Genomic DNA, 18,854 nt, shown 5'->3' with positions numbered 1-18,854 from the left:
CACACGAACTTGAATCCAAGCCCGGGCTTGGCAGTTGGAATCCTTGCCAAACCGAATTTTGAACTGGATCTGGCTTCGATTTCCGTCTCTCCCCCACCAAATTTTGCACCGCAATTGCTGGACGCGAGCGCTGCTAAAGCGCACGTACTTCGACGGAGCTGGATCCGCCACGGGAAGCAGCGCTTAGTTGCGAGGAGGAGGAGGAGGAGGACCGGGTAGCAACAGCGGAATCCTGCCCGCGTGACGTCAAAAAGCCTCTGGGTGACGTCACGCTCGCCGTCGCTCAGAGCCCGTCTCCTGGCTGGAGCGGCGGGATGCTGGGCGCGCTCAGTGTCCGGCCCAAGGGGGAGCCGGCAGCAAGCAACGCCCGGCTGCTGCCGAGTTAACAACTGCATGCGGGGCTACACTGGGTGTGCAAAACATGGGGAAGAAAAGAGGTGAGCGTCTTTCAATGGGGGGGGGAGATGTTAGGGTTAAAGCTGTCGGGGGTTATTGCCCTGTGAAGGAGCCTCTATATTCAGAGGAAATCTACCTCTGCAGAAACCATGCGAAATCCTGAGTACAGTGGTACCTCGGGTTACAGGCGCTTCAGGTTACAGATGCTTCAGGTTACAGACTCCGCTAACCCAGAAATAGTACCGCGGGTTAAGAACTTTGCTTCAGGATGAGAACAGAAATTGTGCTCTGGCGGTGCAGTGGTTTTAGCTAAAGTGGTGCTTCAGGTTAAGAACAGTTTCAGCTTAAGAACGGACCTCCGGAACGAATTAAGTTCTTAACCCGAGGTACCACTGTATCTCTTTCTGAACTTCGGGTGGCCACAGGTTAGGTAAAGGTAAAGGGACCCCTGACCGTTAGGTCCAGTTGTGGCTGACTCTGGGGTTGCGGCGCTCATCTCGCTTTACTGGCTGAGGGAGCTGGCGTACAGCTTCCGGGTCATGTGGCCAGCATGACTAAGCCGCTTCTGGCGAACCAGAGCAGCACACGGAAACGCCGTTTACCTTCCCGCCACAGCGGTATCTATTTATCTACTTGCACTTTGACGTGCTTTCGAACTGCTAGGTTGGCAGGAGCAGGGACCAAGCAACGGGAGCTTACCCCGTTGCGGGGGTTTGAACAGTGGCGTAGCGTGGGGGGTGCAGGGGGGGCCGGCCGCACCGGGCGCAACATCTGGGGGGGGGGGCGCGCTCGCACTCGCAGCTCTCTGCCCCTACCTGGCTCACTCAGGGTTAGGGGGCGCAAATTACTTGCCTTGCCCCGGGTGCTGGCAACCCACGCTACGCCACTGGATTTGAACCACTGACCTTCTGATGGGCTAAGAACTAGGCTCTGTTGTTTAGAGGCTCTGTTGTTTAGACCACAGTGCCATGCCACCGTTTGTTGGACTACAACTTCCATCATCCGTAGCCGGCTGAAGTAGGTTTAAGAAGACCAAGTGAGACCTGCAATAAAATGTTGCTGCCTTGAGTGCCTCTGCTCCTTTCCTGCTCTCTCTTGTTCTCTCCCATTCTCTGGTCCCCCCCCCCCGCCCATCCAACAGTCAAATCAGCATCCCATGATCCCCGAACACACATAGCTCTCTTTGGGGTTTTGGGGGGACCCCCCAAAGGGATTTTTTTCTACTTCTGCACATCTTGGGGTTCAACCCAGCCTGATGCTGCTTGTTATTGTGTATGGTTGATGCTGTTTTACCTTCTACAGTGGTACCTCGGTTTAAGAACAGTCCTGTTTATGAACGATTTGGTTTACAAACTCCGCAGAACCGGAAATGGTGTCCCAGTTTGGGAACTTTGCCTCGGTCTAAGAACGGAATCTGAACAGTGGAAAGGCACCGGAGGCAGAAGGCCTCATTGGGGAAAGCGCACCTCGGTTTAAGAACGGTTTCGGTTTAAGAACGGACTTCCGGAATGGATGAAGTTCGTAAACCGAGGTACCACTGTATATGGATTGGCACTCGGAGACCTGATCACTATAAAGGGAGTTCAGTGTGCTCCTGGATATGAAGACTTTAATAGGCATGTTTGAGGCTCACTCAGTCCACACCCTCACTACAGGGAAATTTGGGTTGTGAAACAAACTTGTTTCCCCACCTCTTCTCCACTCCCCAAAAAAGAACCACTCAGACTTTCCACAACAAGGAAAGTAAAGGATGATGATTGCTTGTCATTATATTCTTCAACTGAAAAAAAATCTGAGTAAACGCTCAATAATAATGACTGTCACATAATCTCCTTGGAAATGTCTATAAGAATGATTGAATGCTTAGTAAACGCGTCATCTCGAAGTCACCTGAAAGAAGAATTTCCTGGAAAATAAAAGCTGAGCTTACAGTATGTTGGTACCCTGAATTATTTCCCCTTGGGCTACAATTAAGTAAAATCTGTTGAATTCTAGTAGGTAAAAATATTGATTTTTAGAGCTCTATAACATTTCCCAAGAAGATTTGTTCTATGTTACACTTGAGGATTGTTTATAGACCCACAAGGAAGCTGTGCTAGTCATTTGAGGTTGTTTTCTCTTCCCAAACATAGGAAACTAATTCACACTAATTCACTTTAATGTTCTCTCTTTTTCTGTTAAAACAGATCTGATGACATTCTCTATCACTATTGTCTATATCCATATGTTAGTGAAGAGTTAGTTTGGATGTTCCTTTCATTAAAAGAAACATAAAAGGACAAATAAATCTGTTTCTTTTGACTCTATAAAAATTGTATTATGGCCACAGATACATAATTTTCAGAATCAGCTGCAAAGTTTGTGTTCCAAACTTTAAAAGATTCATAAGCAACTCTAAAACTTTGTCACAAACTTTTTTAACAATTAAAAGAACGTATATTTACAGGGTTGTCTTATATATTTGAGTCTCTCTTGTTGCACAGAATCTAAACATTTGTTTTGGAATTTGAAAGTCTCTGTGTGGATTTTTAATACACCTGAACCAAAAACCATTCTGATATAGTTTTCTCCCCCTGCCCCAACCACTATTAGCCATTGAAAACATTCTGTGTACATGGGATACTTCTCGTGTGTGCTTGCTCCCTGTCCCTGCACAACCTGTTGTTCATTGGTATTCACCTGCCCTGTGTTCCTGACCTACGGTTGGGTTGCAATCTAACTGAAGCACAACCAGCATTGCCACTTACCCTTCCTTTTAAAAAGGTTTTTAAGAGGAGGAGAGAGTAGTGGACGCCAACTTGGACAGCTTAAAACATTAGGATTAGACAAATACATGGAGGATAAGGCTTATCAGTAGCTGCTAAAGCTGATGGCGATGATTTACCTTCACTTTCAGAGGCTGAATACCAGTTTTGGGGAAATCGTAAGAGGGGAGGGGACTGTTGGGCTCAAGTGATGCTTGCAGGCTTCTTCTCGTAGGCAACTGGTTGGCCACTGTGACAACAGGATGCAGGAGTAGATGGGCCCTTGGCTTGATCCAGTAGGTTCTTCATTTTAATTAATTAATAAACATTTTATTGGCATCACATCCAAAACAAATCAGTACAGCATTACCACTTCCCCAGTGGCAAAAAACATTTGGTAAAAGAAAGGAGGCAGAGCAGTCTATCGTCACATCTCTTGGTCTCCAGGGAGATCAGACGTCAACAGTGTATTTCGACGACAAAAAACCAAATAGAGATATTTAGCCACTAACTTGGTGAGCTCTTGGTCATTCCCCAGTAATAGAAAATGTATGACCTTCAACTCTGGATTCCATTTGGGGATACAGAGTTGATCTAGAAATTGCTGGCGGAGATCAGCATATAGTTTACAATTGAGAACCATATGTGTAAGGCTTTCCACCAGATGGTCTTCACATGGGCAAGTTCTTTCTCCTTCCACCCTGCCTGAGAACCTTCCCCAAAGGAGGTCTGATGGATTTGAATTAAACCTGGCCAGCGAAAATGCCCTTCTTTCTTGAGTAGCAGAAATTCAAGGTAATTGTGGTTAGTTTCATGCGCCCAAGAAAGTTGAAAATAAAGAGGGGAGCATGTTTTCTCTGCTGCTACTGTAAGTTCTTGGCGTTCAATATCCCACAACCTAGTTTTTATTATAGCCTTGGCAGATGGTAGGGACATCATATGTTCCTATCTAGTTTTGAGGATGGATTCCTGTAAGAAACACAGGCTAAAGCTTATTTTTACTTCTGTCTGATTTTATAGGAGGCTGGAGAAAATTTTTCTGTTGTACTGGCCCACCGGAAACGCAGTCTTCAACATGGTGAGCTACACCTCCCTTTTCTTAGTGAACGCAAGGGAACCATGTACGCCCTTTGGATGTTTGGCCCAGTATGTCTCATTGATACAGAACAGGAATTTAGTGAATGTACCAACCCATTATATGGGTTTCATCAAACTGCTTGTGAGTTAAAACTCATACCCACTGCAGGGTATGGAGAACTTGTTGAAGAGCAAGTCACCCAGTTGCATATATTTTGCATAAACTATTCACCCCAGGTGAGAACAATGGAGCTGAACAATGCATGCTTGAAGGAGGTGACTTATTTGAGGCAAGTGTTGCTCTTCATTGTGACACCTGCTTGTTCAACCTAAAAAATGCAAACACAGCCCAGTAAAACTGAGGCCCTCTGTGTGGTGTGTTGTGCGTCTACAATAGCAGGCAATCAGATTGGGTTCCCTGGCACAAGTTGAAGTTACATTTGTAAGAGAGAGACATAGTAGTTTTTCCACCAATGATGGCCAGCAGTGTTGCTGGGAATCATCAGGACCATAGGGCAAGTTAGAGGAATTCTGGGTGGCCTGCATTTATGGACGAAATTGTTCTGACTTGGACATCATATAAAATACATATATAGGTCTGGCTTTGACTACGGTCCCCTCTTATCCCCCACTTTAAGAAAACATTTTCACATCCGTTAATACATATTAAAGTTTTGGTTACTATCACTGTCTGTCCGACAAGCCCTGAAATTATTTGTTGCCTTGTGTCTTTCAGCCTTAATATCGCTTCGTCTGAGCAATTTAAGCCTCCCTCAGAGCTAGACCCCTCGGAACCAGACCCCTCAGAGGTAGAGCCAGACCAGGACCCGGTAATTCATTCTATATCTTCATTATATTGCCATCCCTAATTCAGATGGACTGCTTAGAGAACATTTGTTTCAGGTGGTATACAGATACAGTCTTTCATACCAACGCATTTGAGGGAGGTGTGTTAATTTGTGGTGGCCAAACGGCAAGGCATCTTCTGGTACCTTTGAGATTTAAAAGATTTGTTGCACTGGGGGTCACCAACCTTTTTGGCCCATTTTGAGAAGTTACAGAATGGCCCCCATGGCTGGGTGGGGTGGGGTTGCAATGTTAAACACCATGGCTGAGGGAGACATGGCACAACACAAAATTAGACACTGCAGTCCTTAATGTCCACACACCCCACGCCCCATCGCAGGACAACATCCTGCTTACTGTGGGAAGTCAGGTGTGTGCTGATGGTCTCAGTTGTGGAGGTGACACAGTATTGATTACCCACCTGCCCACAGTGACGCTGTATTATAAAACTGCAGGTTATTGCAATAATCCTGCCGTTGTTCTTATATGTTTACAGTTTATTTGTAAATATCCAATAAACCATTTCCATTCTTTTATAAAAAGTTTGTTATATTGATTTCTTATTTTTCTGGTAAGTTTTGCCATTTCTGCATACCCCGTAAGTTTTTCTATCCATTCTTCTTATTTGGGATTTCTTCTTTCCATTTTTGGGCAAGGAACATTCTTGCCGCTGTAGTTGCATACATGAGTAAATTTCTATACAGCTTGGGTGGTTCTGTCCGTATAATTCCCCAAAGGAAGGCTTCTGGGTGTTTTTTTTGTTTTGTTTTTAAACAAATGTTATTTTAAACATCTTTTTCAATTCATTATATATCATTTACCAGTAAGCTTTAACCTTACTACAAGACCACCACATATGATAAAAAGAACCTTCTTTCTCTTTACATTTCCAACACTTATTTGATTTAGATTTATACATTTTTGCCCCTTTACTCTCTGTTAGGTACCACTGATATATCATATTCATATAATTTTCTACCACTGCATCAGTTCTAGGCCAGGTTAATTGCCATGGCTTTCCACAAAGCATACAGTGGGTTGTAGAGGATGAAGGCTGAAACTAGAGAGGATTTCTCAGGGAGAGGGAATATCCATAGTTTGGATATGCTCAGAACTGATATGGCTGCTTAGCTCTTTTTGGTTGCTAAATCACCAGTTCAGTGCAGTGTAAAAAGAATAGTAGCATTTATGTGTGCTATGGGTAGGAGTGTTAGGATTCTTGCTCCGTGCTTGCAGTCATGGGATTGTTCTCTATCACATGACGGTGTATGTTTTCATTCCACGGTGTGGGAAGTGACGGAGACAGGATGTTTTGTACTACTGTGTTCCAGAATGTTGGACTGTTGTCCTTTGTTTCTTTCTCTTTGCTGTCTGATGAGAGAGAGGAAGGAGCTAAGTCAGAATGCTCTGAGTGTATTATATGTAAATAAAAGTAGATTAGCCAAAATGCTGAGCTATTGAGTCTGTTACGCGAATGCCTCTTGGCATCAGTTGCTGTGATGTTCGGGCTGGAGAAAGCTTTTGAAGCTCCCAAACGATCGACCAGGAGGGAGAGAACATGCCAGTCGGGCATGTGTCTCTGCCAGGGTCTTACACATGAGTAGGATGATCCTAACAAGGAGAGGATATATTAATTGCAATTTATCCCTCCAGGCTCCCATATGTGTGAGTTCAACAGAGTTTCCAAGTCCCATCCTTGGCAGTAAAACTGAAAGCATAGGAATTAGGCTGTAAAACCTTGTTTTGAGTCCAGCTATGAAGTAAGCTGGCTTCCCTCCTCTAATAATAATAATAATAATAATAATAATAATAATAATAATAATTTATTATTTATACCCTGCCCATCTGGCTGGGCCTCCCCAGCCACTCTGGGCGGCTTCCATAAAAACCAAAAATACAGTAAAATATCACACGTTAAAAACTTCCCTGAACAGGGCTGCCTTAAGATGTCTTCTGAATGTCAGGTAGTTGTTTATCGCTTTGACATCTGCTGGAAGGGCGTTCCACAGGGCGGGTGCTACTACCGAGAAGGCCCTCTGCCTTGTTCCCTGTAGCTTTGCTTCTCGCAATGAGGGAACCGCCAGAAGGCCCTCGGCGCTGGATCTCAGCGTCCGGGCAGAATGATGGGGGTGGAGACGCTCCTTCAGGAATACTGGACCGAGGCTGTTTAGGGCTTTAAAGGTCAGCACCAACACTTTGAATTGTGCTCCAAGCGGGAGATAACCAGAGCATGCACCACTCCGGCGAGACAGTCCGCAGGCAGATAGGGTCTCAGCCTACGTACCAGATGGAGCTGGTAAACAGCTGCCCTGGACACAGATTTGACCTGTGCCTCCATGGACAACTGTGAGTCCAAAATGACTCCCAGGCTGTGCACCTGGTCCTTCAGGGGCACAATTACCCCATTCAGGACCAGGGAATCCTCCACACCTGCCCGCCTCCTGTCCCCCAAAAACAGTACTTCTGTCTTGTCAGGATTCAACCTCAATCTGTTAGCCGCCATCCATCCTCCAACCGCCTCCAGACACTGCTTAATATAGAACCAGGCAACAACTTTCCAGAGATGGAAAGAAGATAAAGTTCCTACCAGAGAAGAATGGCAGATGATGTTGATGGACTGTACTGAAATGGCTAAAATGACCGGAATAATCAGAAATCAGGAAGACCAAAATTTTAATATGGAATGGGGAAATTTTATAATTTATCTTAAAAGACCACTGTAAACAGTTAAAATCGTTAGTAGGATTGGAATATTACTTGTAGTTTAAGGGTGAATTCTGGACACAGTGGAGATGTAAAAGATTTGGATCATCATAAAAGATGCATAAATGATTAATAATAGGACCCACAAAGGGGAGGGTGGAAGTCCAGGAGATTCCTTGGAATCTTGTTTTTATGATTCATGTTTGATACACACCTGTGAAATTTTAACTTGAAAAACCAAATAATATATATTTTTTTTAAAAATCAGGCAACAACTTGTAAAATAAGTGTAAAAGTAAGATTAACTTTATAATCATGCATTGGTTCCATCAGTAAAAACTATGCAGGCAAAATATTACAGTATAACCAGCTTCAGGCATGTGTCAGTTTCAGAGCATTCAACTCTGGTCAAAGGCAGAGTGAGAGGAACAGGAAGTGCTATATGCTCCTTCCTCTCCAGGAGAGGAAGGGGAAACGGCATCACACAGAGTCCTCTCTACCAATTGTTTTTCTATGGTCTATCTACCTATCATCAATACAGCTCTGTGGACTTAGCCCCTTCTGATGCTAACTAGCAAGAATATGCATCTGTCAGGTTGGGCTGCCAATTTCTCACATTATGTTCTTCCCCGCTCTCATCCATCTTAAGGGCTTTCAAGTAATGCATCTGGTTAAGAGCCCAGACCCCTGCCTGCCTATCAGCAAAAAGGGTGTCTCTTTAACTTTGTATTTATTTATTTTTAAATGATATTTATTAAGATTTTCCACCATAGTACAATAAAAAATCAAAAAAGAGAAAAAACAAAAAAAGTTTAAAAACACATACAGTTCACAATCCTTATTTTCTATAACATATTTCCCTGACTTCCCCACACCTCTCCCTCTTGTATTCCAGATCAGATTGTTGGTTCAACAAGTTCTTATCCCTATTTTTAAACCTTTTTATATTTAGTTCTTTTTAAAAAAACCAATTTTGCCTTATAGACTTCATATTTATACATCATTGCTTATTCTTTAAACCTTTTTCTAAAGTCGGCCTAAATTCCCTTCCACGATTTCCCCAATTTTCATACAAATATCCAAACAAAATAAAAACAGAACAGGTTAGATTATACACCCTTTGGATTCCCAGACTCCACCCCCCCCTTTCCCGGTTTCAATCCCCAACAAACGTCCATCAGTCCATCTACTATCAGCCTGGAGACCTCACGGCCGAGGCTCTTAATTCTCTCTCCATTCCTCTCTGCCGGTTTTTTTTTATAGTCCTTGGTATTAAGCACCAAATCTCGGAGAAGCTCTAGCCCAATAGGGTCCATGTTTCTTCCAGCCAGACCTCCATACTTAAAAGTGGAGCCTGAATCTTGTTTCTTACTCCTTTCAAGTCCAAATGTCCCCAAAGCTCCACCTTCCACCTTGTCTCTTTAACTTTGTAAGTCAACTCTTATTTTGAATGTAAGGTGTTGGTGGTCATACATGCATACTGTTTCTTTCCCCAAACAGGAAGATGGCTTGTATGTTGAGAATGAGATACAAACTTCTAAAATGGATATCCCAGAAGGAAACAGGTGGAGGTGGTCTCGATTGCACAAAGAAGTGGAGCAGCAAACCTCAAGGACGGCTGTACTCATTCCAGAGATAGAGACGTCATCCGAGGCGGATGTTCAGGTCCAAACCTCGTTTTCGAGCCTGCCAAGAGGAAGGGAGGCCCAGGCGCAAACTTCATTTCTCTCCCTGCGGTCTCCAACCCCAGTAGAAAATGACGCGCAAGTGCAGACTTCATTTATGGAATTGCCAAGAGAGGCAGAAGCTCAAGTGCAAACATCCTTGCTTTCGTTACCTGGAGAAAAGGAGATGCATGCCCAAACCTCGTTTAGCTCGTTGCCAGAAAGGAGGTCTGTGGCATCTTTTGCAGGATCTGCCCAGTCCTCTTCCTCCTATCTAGAGTTGTTGGAGAAGTTTCCCTCTCTGCCCATGTTATCTGAGGCCCAGGTGCAGACCTCACATCTTGATATAAGAGTTCCTTCGGAGATAGACATCCAGTTGCAGACTTCGTTTTTGGACTACATGTCAGAAAGAGAGTATGCATCCTCCTCTGAGCCCCAGAGTAAGTTATCACCCCAGTCATCAGTGATAGAACAAACCACGATATATCCCGTATATATTGATACTGGGGTACAAACTATACCTGTGGAAATACCGCCTGGCAACGACTGGCGTTCTGCACGGTTAAATACTGCGGCTCAGGTGCAAACGTCCTTTGCTTCGATGACAGAACAACGGCCAATGCTTGGGTTAGAAAAAGACAAGGAGACAGCAGGAGAAGTGGAATCCCTTTTTTCCATAGAAGAGGCACCTCTGCCTTTTGAACGGACTGAAAGAGCTATGCAGACATCTGAGTCATTGCTTCGGCAGTGGAAGAAATGGCATTCATTACAGCCACAATCTGATGCACAGGTGCAAACCTCCACCATCGAACTACTAAAGAGGCTTTCTTTGCTATCCCGGATTCAGAGCATGGAATCAGCTTCCCGTGCCGAGTTACTAAAGAAAGCTTCCTCCCTGTCAGTGGGTGAACCCCACATGCAAACTTCAAGTCCTGAATTACTGAGGAAGGCTTCTTCTTGGTCAAACTCTGGGGTCCAAGACCAGATCTTAAGTGATGAGCTGCTGAAGAAGCGTCCATCTTCAGCACAAGTGCTTAGAACCTCAGATTATGAACTGGCAAGGTTGTTATCTCCCAAGTCAACAACCAAGGAGGCCCAGATTCAAACATCTGAGGTAGAACTCATTAATAAACTTTTGTCAGATAGGTCAACAGACACTCTCTTCCGAAAGTCCTCTTCTGCGTCATATATCAAACCCCAGGAGAGGACCTCAGACACTGATTTCCCAAAGTCCCATTCTGCATCATTTGCAAAAACTCCGGAGAAGATATTGGACAGTGATTTCCAAAGCTATGCTTCTATGTCACATGCTGAACCCCAGAAGAGGGTATCAGACACTGATATTCAAAAGTACTCTTCTTTGTCATTGATTGAGGGTGGGGATGATAATCAAGAAGCTTTAACAGAAGGGAAGGAGTTCCTTATTACCCCACAGGTGATGGAAGCTCAGATCCGCAAATGGTATCATGAACTCCCAGAAGTTCAGACCTCAGCCTCTCAAAAAGAGCCTCTTTGGACACCAACAATTGACAGTGAGGTACAAACATCGCATGTTGAAATACCATATGGAAACAAGTGGCGTGAATCACGTTTGCAAACCGAAGCTCAGGTGCAGACTTCAGGGCTTAAAGTACCTGTGGAAAAAGCTGAGTCCTTTCCCCAACTGCAGAAGGCTAACCAGACCCAAACATCCTTGCTTGAAATATGGCGAGCAAGAGAGTTAGCTGAAGCCCAGAACCAGACTTGCGGCTTCGATGAAGCTGAAACAGGGGAGTTCCCTCACGCATTACTAGTTGATAGCCACGCACAAACATCAGATTTTGACTTTTGGAAAGCAAAGGAACAAATGGATATTGAAACACAGACTTCAGTAGACAAAATTCTACAGCAAGGAATCAGGCCTTCTCCCACTGAACAGGTTGACAAGCTGGTGCAGACATCTTTTCTTGATCTGGGGAAATCAAAAGACTACATGCAGCAGAAGGCATCTGGGACAGACTTAACGGAGCCTGAAAGAACGTATTTCACCCCATTACAAAGTGACTTTGAAGTGGAGACTGATACTCAGGCACAACGCTCCATCTCTGATTTCCTAGAGGCACAAAAAGAGCCTTCTCTGGCGCAACAAACCAATGCTGAGGTGCAAACCTCAAATATCGAAATACCTGGGGGGAGCTCATGGCGTTCATCACGCTTGCATTCTGATGTTCAACAGCAAACTTCACTGGAATTTGACGAGGAAGAATCAGAAGCTTTTCCCTCATCACAAAAGGACATTCAGTCACAAACCTCCCTTCTTGACATATGGAAGGCAAAACAGCTCCATGATGCCCAGATCCAAACTTCTTGGATGGATTTCCCAACAGATGTGGAAGATCCTTTTCTCTCACCACAGTCTGAAAGCCCATCTGAGTACTTTATGCCTGAGGAAGAACAGTCTCCTCCACCGGCTCTACTGGATGCTCAGATGCAAACCTCCCTCCTTGACATCTGGAAGGCAAAAGAACTCCATAATGCCCAGAAGCAAACTTCTTGGATAGATGTGCCAGAACCCATGGAAGAACCTTTTCTCCCACCACAGTCTGAAAGCCCAATTGAGCCACATATGCTTGAGATGGAAGAGGCTCCTCTACCAGGCAGAACTGACAACCAGGTGCAAACCTCCTTCTCTGACAGGTGGTGGAAGAAAGAACGAGTGGACGCTGAGATGCAAAGTTCCCTGGCAGATTTGCCACAGGGCACCAAGGTAGTGCCTCTTCTCCCACCACAGTCTGAAAGCCCACTTGAGCCAGCTGAGCTTGAGATAAAAGAGGCTCCTCCTCCGACCAGAATGGAAAACCAGGTGCAAACCTCCTTCTCTGACATATGGCGGAAAAAAGAACGAGCGGACGCTGAGATGCAAAGTTCTCTGGGAGATTTGCCACAAGTCACAAAGGTGGTGCCTCTGCTACCACAGCCTGAAAGCCCAACTGAGCCAGCTGTGGTTGAGAAAGAAGAGGCTGCTCCTCCAACCAGAATGGACAACCAGGTTCAAACCTCCTTCTCTGACATATGGCGGAAAAAAGAACGAGCAGATGCTAAGATGCAGAGTTCCCTGGCAGATTTGCCACAAGTCACCAAGGTGGTGCCTCTGCTACCACAGCCTGAAAGCCCAATTGACCCACCTGAGCTTGAGATAAAAGAGGGTGCTCCTCCAACCAGAATGGACAACCAGGTTCAAACCTCCTTCTCTGACATATGGCGGAAAAAAGAACGAGCGGATGCTAAGATGCAGAGTTCCCTGGCAGATTTGCCACAAGTCACGAAGGTGGTGCCTCTGCTACCACAGCCTGAAAGCCCAACTGAGCCAGCTGTGGTTGAGAAAGAAGAGGCTGCTCCTCCAGCCAGAATGGAAAACCAGGTGCAAACCTCCTTCTCTGACATATGGCGGAAAAAAGAACGAGCGGATGCTAAGATGCAAAGTTCCCTGGCAGATTTGCCACAAGTCACCAAGGTGGTGCCCCTGCTACCACAGCCTGAAAGCCCAACTGAGCCAGCTTTGGTTGAGAAAGAAGAGGCTGCTCCTCCAGCCAGAATGGAAAACCAGGTGCAAACCTCCTTCTCTGACATATGGCGGAAAAAAGAACGAGCGGATGCTAAGATGCAGAGTTCCCTGGCAGATTTGCCACAAGGCACCCAGGAGGTGCCTCTGCTACCACAGTCTGAAAGCCCAATTGACCCACCTGAGCTTGAGATAAAAGAGGGTGCTCCTCCAACCAGAATGGACAACCAGGTGCAAACCTCCTTCTCTGACATATGGCGGAAAAAAGAACGAGTGGATGCTAAGATGCAGAGTTCCCTGGCAGATTTGCCACAAGGCACCAAGGAGGTGCCTCTGCTACCACAGTCTGAACGCCCAACTGAGCCAGCTGAGCTTGAGATAAAAGAGGGTGCTCCTCCAACCAGAATTGACAACCAGATGCAAACCTCCTTCTCTGACATATGGCAGAAAAAAGAACGAGCGGATGCTGAGATACAAAGTTCTCTGGGAGATTTGCCACAGGTCACCAAGGTGGTGCCCCTCCTACCACAGTCTGAAAGCCCAATCGAGCCAGCTGTGGTTGAGATAAAAGAGGCTGCTCCTCCAGGCAGAATGGACAACCAGGTACAAACCTCCTTCTCTGACATATGGCGGAAAAAAGAACGAGCGGACGCTGAGATGCAAAGTTCCCTGGCAGATTTGCCACAAGGCACCAAGGAGGTGCTTCTCCCATCAAAAGCTGAAAGCCCAATACAGTCACCCATGCCTGACTCAGTAGATACAGCTCCTGAATTTCCTCCCCCAACTGAACCTAAGGAGCCAACTTCCTTACCTGAAATGCCCGAGACGTTGAAGCCAGTGGATGTTCCAAAGTCACTTCCCCCATCACCAAGTGGCAGCAAGGACCAGACCTCCCAGCCTGATATGCAGACGCCAGAAGAATTACCCATAGTGCAGGAGAAGTCTTCGAAGACCAGTTTGGCAAGTGCCAAAGCTGTAACTCCTGTCTCATCACACACGTCTTTGAGCCCTGTTCCATCACAAACTGCTGTCTCTCCCGCCCACTCTCGCACTGCTGTCTCTCCTGCCCTCTCTCGCACTGCTGTCTCTCCCGCCCACTCTCGCACTGCTGTCTCTCCTGCCCTCTCTCGCACTTCTGTCTCTCCTGCTCACTCTCGCACCGCTGTCTCTCCTGCCCACTCTCGCACCGCTGTCTCTCCCGCCCACTCTCGCACTGCTGTCTCTCCTGCCCTCTCTCACACTGCCTCTCCCTCCCACTCTCGCACTGCTGTCTCTCCTGCCCTCTCTCGCACTGTCTCTCCTGCCCTCTCTCGCCCTGCTGCCTCTCCAGCTTCCTCCCACCCTCCTGTTTCTCCTGTCCCGCCATACACTCCTGTATCTCCTGCCGCATCAGAAATTCCCAGCCCAGTTCGACCGCCCTCACCTGCATCGCTGTACGCAGAGGAGCAGCACTCTGACCTTGCAGAGCAGAAAAGAGCTTCAATGGAAAAAACATTGCTGGAATTATGGACCACACGAGAGGAGGCCGAGGTTCAAAAGCAAACTGACCAACTTCAGCTTCACCTTGAGGATTTGCCTTTATTCCCAAAGCTGGAAGACAGCCAGGTGGAGATTTCAGAGGTGATGAAACCTGAAGGGAAGAAACCAAAACAAGTGTCTAAAGTGGCGAAAAAGTCGAAAGCTCCTGCGTTTGCTGAAGCCCAGGTCCAGACCTCGTTTGTCGAAATACCCCGGGGGAAGAAATGGCGTGCATCTCGCATATTTGCGGAGGCCCAAGTCCAGACTTCTTTTCAAGACCTCCATGTGAAAGAAAGGGCCCCGGTTTTGCGTGATCACGTGGCAGCCAAAAGGTAGGAGACGAATACTGCTGTGCTGTGCTGGTTTTCATTTCCGTTCTGTGGTCTACCTCAGCTTCAGAGGTTGACAGCTAAAGCACATGAGTAGAAACTTGCTATTGGGCTGCACCATTTGAAGTGGAAGGTGGGCTCCCCGTGTTAATTGCTCCCTGTACAGTGGTACCTCGGGTTACATACGCTTCAGGTTACATACGCTTCAGGTTACAGACTCCACTAACCCAGAAATAATACTGCGGGTTAAGAACTTTGCTTCAGGATGAGAACAGAAATCATGCTCCGGTGGTGCGGCAGCAGCGGGAGGCCCATTAGCTAAAGCGGTGCTTCAGGTTAAGAACAGTTTCAGGTTAAGAACGGACCTCCGGAACGAATTAAGTACTTAACCCGAGGTACCACTGTACATACAAAGCTGGAGCATTGGGGAGAGGTTTTAAAGCAAGCTTCAGTGGCGTAGCCAGAGGGGCCGTGGCCCCCGGGGCACAACATTCTGAGAGGGTGCAACCAGGCGTCCCCACGTAGGCGCCGGCTTCCATGGGATCCCTGTCCTGGCGAAAGTGTCAGAGCAATCTAGCTCCACAGCGAGCAGGCACAGACAGGGAGGCAGGCAAGGCATAGCTCCTTTCCGTGGGCGTTGGAGAGATTTGCCCGCCAGCACATAGTTGCCTTCTTGCCTTATTAATTACTGAGGGGGACTTGTGCACACAGGCAGGTGTGTACCATATCACCGCCTGAGGCAAAACAGGAATGTGCTGCACATGTTGTGCGCCACTGCCCCCTTCCCTCCTTCCCCCTTTCTGGGTTCGCACATCAGCGGCTTCTAGGATCCGGCGAGATCTTGCAAGAGCCCTGCGAGATTGTGCAAGGCCTCTGTGTAATTTTGCGGGGCTCCTGTGGGGATCCCGCTGGAAGTGTCGCCTTGCTCCTCGGGCCGTGGGGGCAATATAGCACCCCGCCAAGAAATGTCAAAACTGTCTTCAAAAACTTAAGAGTTCTGCTTTGAAATAGAAAAGTTTTCGCATCTCTGCTAGCCCTAGCACGTCTGGCCTGATTTTTTAAAACAAAAAATGCATTAACAGTGGATGAAAACTGGGAGTTGTACAACAGAAAGTTGTACAGATGCCCCACCAAAAATATGTGCCTGGGATACTGCAAATATGCTAACAGCTAGTGTGGAAGTGCCCCCCCCTTTAGATAGGTTGTCCTGTGAGTAGACAGAAAGCAATGGAATCTGAACAGGAAACTTAAAGGCAAAGAGACCTGGGAAAGCTCAGGAGGACTTAGTAGGAATACAATGAGTTGACAATGACACTGTCTGGATTCCCCATAAAAACTGAGTGTTTTATTATGTTCATTCCAGACTAAACTGCTAGTGTGGAAGCTTCCCTTGTAAGGCAATTGGATGGATCCAGATTAAGTGAGTCGCATTTAGTTCCCACTGAAATCAACAGGTTCCTAACTTCAGTTGGTGCAAAATTTAGCAGCTAGGTTGCTCCCCGGGACAAGATGGTTTGATCATATTACACAGACCCTGGTCTGACCGCACTGGCTGCCAATTAGTTTCCAGGCCCAATTCAAAGTGCTGGTTCTGACCTACAAACCCTTAAATGGTTAAAGACCGTAGTACCTCAAGGACCGCCTTTCCCCTTAGGAACCAACCTGGACCCTGCAATAATAACCCAAGGCCTTCTTTGTGAGCCTCCTTGTGCCCTCCATCTTTCCCAACATCAGGGTGTTTTCCAGGGAGTCTTCTCTTCTCTTCAAAGTATTGGAGCCTCAGCTTCCAGTGAGCACTCAGGGCTGATTTCCTTAAGAATGGAGAGGTTTGATCTCCTTGCAGTCCATGGGACTCTCAAGAGTCTCCTCTGGCACCATAATCCCTGCCAAGAAAACTCCATGGACAAGGACACATTCTACTCATGTAAATGTCCACGATTGGACCTAATGGTCAGGGGTCCCTTTACCTTTACATGAGAGGTCCAGAGGGTGGCAACATGAGAACGGGCCTTTTCTGCGGTGGCTCCCCATTTGTTAAATGCTTTCCCAAGGAAGACTCGCCTGTTGCCTTCATTACATATCTTTAAGTCCCAAGCAAAAGCACCCCCCTTCTCCCAGGCCTTTGACTTATTAAACAATCTACAGCCTTTTAAACTGTGTGCGGGTGGAGTAGTGGGTTGTTACTGTTTTGTTTGTTAGTATGCAATGCAGTTTTGTGTTTTGGTATAATAATAAATAAATCTTTATTGTGGTCCAAAGACCCATAGAACAATTTCAGAACAAAATACAGTTAAGACAGCCAACTACAAAAGAGAGAGAAACTGAGGCGGTCATTTTGTTTTGTTTCGAACTTGATGGTCTTTGTTTCTTTTGACTTCCAAAAGAAACTTTGCCATGGCCAGCATAATATCATTAGACCTGTCACCCAAAAGATATTTAATATGGGAGGCTTCAGATTTTCCCAGCACATTTGCCAGTAGGGGTTTGATCCCTTGCTTGCCCATAAAAGGTAAAGGTAAAGAGACCCCTGACCATTAGGTCCAGTCGTGGCTGACTCTGGGGTTGCAGCGCTCTTCTCGCTTTATTGGCCGAGGGAGCCGGCGTACAGCTTCCGAGTCATGTGGCCAGCATGATTAAGCTGCTTCTGGCGAACCAGCGCAGCACACAGAAATGCCATTTACCTTCCCACTGGAGCGGTACCTATTTATCTACTTGCACTTTGACATGCTTTCGAACTGCTGGGTGGGCAGGAGCAGGGACCGAGCAACGGGAGTTCACTCCGTCGTGGGGATTCGAACTGCCGACCTTCTGATCGGCAAGTCCTAGGTTCTGTGGTTTAACCCACAGCGCTACCCGCGTCCCTGCTTGCCCATACTGCCCACAATTGCAGTAAGATATGCTTCATGCAATCAACGTCCTGTAAACATAAACAAAGCCTGTTTGGATAAGGGTTGCCTCTCAGCCTACCATTTAGCACTTCCAGAGGAAATACATTTAGCCTGGCTTTGGTAAATAAATGCTGATAGGTTGGTACAGAATTGTTTTCACTGTATTTTTCGCTCTATAAGACGCACCACACCACAAGACGCACCCAGTTTTTGGAGGAGGAAAACAAGAAAAAAATATATTCTGAATCTCAGAAGCCAGAACAGCAAGAGGGATCGCTGTGCAGTGAAAGCAGCAATCCCTCTTGCTGTTCTGGCTTCTGGGATAGCTGTGCAGCCTGCATTCGCTCCATAAGATGCACACACATCTCCCCTTACTTTTTAGGAAGGAAAAGGTGAGTCTTATAGAGCAAAAAATACGGTATATTGTAAACTGCCCTGTGACCTTTTTATGACAGTATAGAAATGTAATAAATAAATAAAATCATTTCATTGGGACCAAAGTGTAGCTTCATGTGGATCCATCCCATTAGTCTCTCCCCAACCCCCACAACCATCAGAAAATTGAAGGTGAGAATTGAAAGAGAGATCACCGTTTATGCTGTGTTCATGTGTTCCATTCTTGTCTCTGAGAAATGAGCCTGGATAGCTCAGTTGGTTAGAACATGGCGCCGATAACGCCAGGGTTGCAGGTTCAATCCCCGTATGGGACAGCTGCATCTTCCTGCTTTGCAGTCGATTGGACCAGATGAGCCTCAGAGTCTCTTTCAATTCTACAGTTCTATGATTCTTTCCCTGACTATTTTAATACTCCACCCTTACATGCTGGTGCTAAATAGGTTTGGAGGTTCTTCATATTCTTTCAAAAACAAGCAAAGCCTGTTTGGGCCAGAAAGCAACAGAGGGCTGAACGAATTGTGACTGTTCACCACGCAAAGGGGCTGCCCTCAAAATAGTTACCTGCATCCGAAAACCCTTCCTAATGTTCCCTTTTCTTGTCTTTCAGGGTACCAAGGGGACCGAAGCGAGCAGCGCCTGTGTCCGTGCACTTACACGTAAAGATGTCTCCAAAGCGTCAAACTAGCAATGAAAAGAAATAGTGAATTCTTGAATTTAAAGAAATAAAAGATTGCAAAATTCCAGAAACTTAA

General features: G+C 46.2%; 1 protein-coding gene across 1 annotated transcript; it reads left to right on the top strand.

Annotated features, from left to right (window-relative positions):
• The first annotated feature begins 338 nt into the window (after positions 1–338).
• LOC128400095 (uncharacterized) lies at positions 339–18,854 on the top strand. Its single transcript, XM_053362095.1, has 6 exons — positions 339–437; positions 4,161–4,218; positions 4,954–5,047; positions 9,267–12,914; positions 13,131–14,821; positions 18,710–18,854. The coding sequence occupies exons 1-6, from the start codon at positions 422–424 to the stop codon at positions 18,801–18,803; spliced, it is 5,601 nt and encodes a 1,866-aa protein (XP_053218070.1). The 5' UTR covers positions 339–421; the 3' UTR covers positions 18,804–18,854.

Source organism: Podarcis raffonei, chromosome 13, assembly GCF_027172205.1.
Source record: "Podarcis raffonei isolate rPodRaf1 chromosome 13, rPodRaf1.pri, whole genome shotgun sequence".
Lineage (NCBI taxonomy): Eukaryota > Metazoa > Chordata > Lepidosauria > Squamata > Lacertidae > Podarcis > Podarcis raffonei.
The sequence above is the reverse complement of the archived record's forward strand: the minus strand, read 5'-3'. Positions and strand labels throughout refer to the sequence as shown.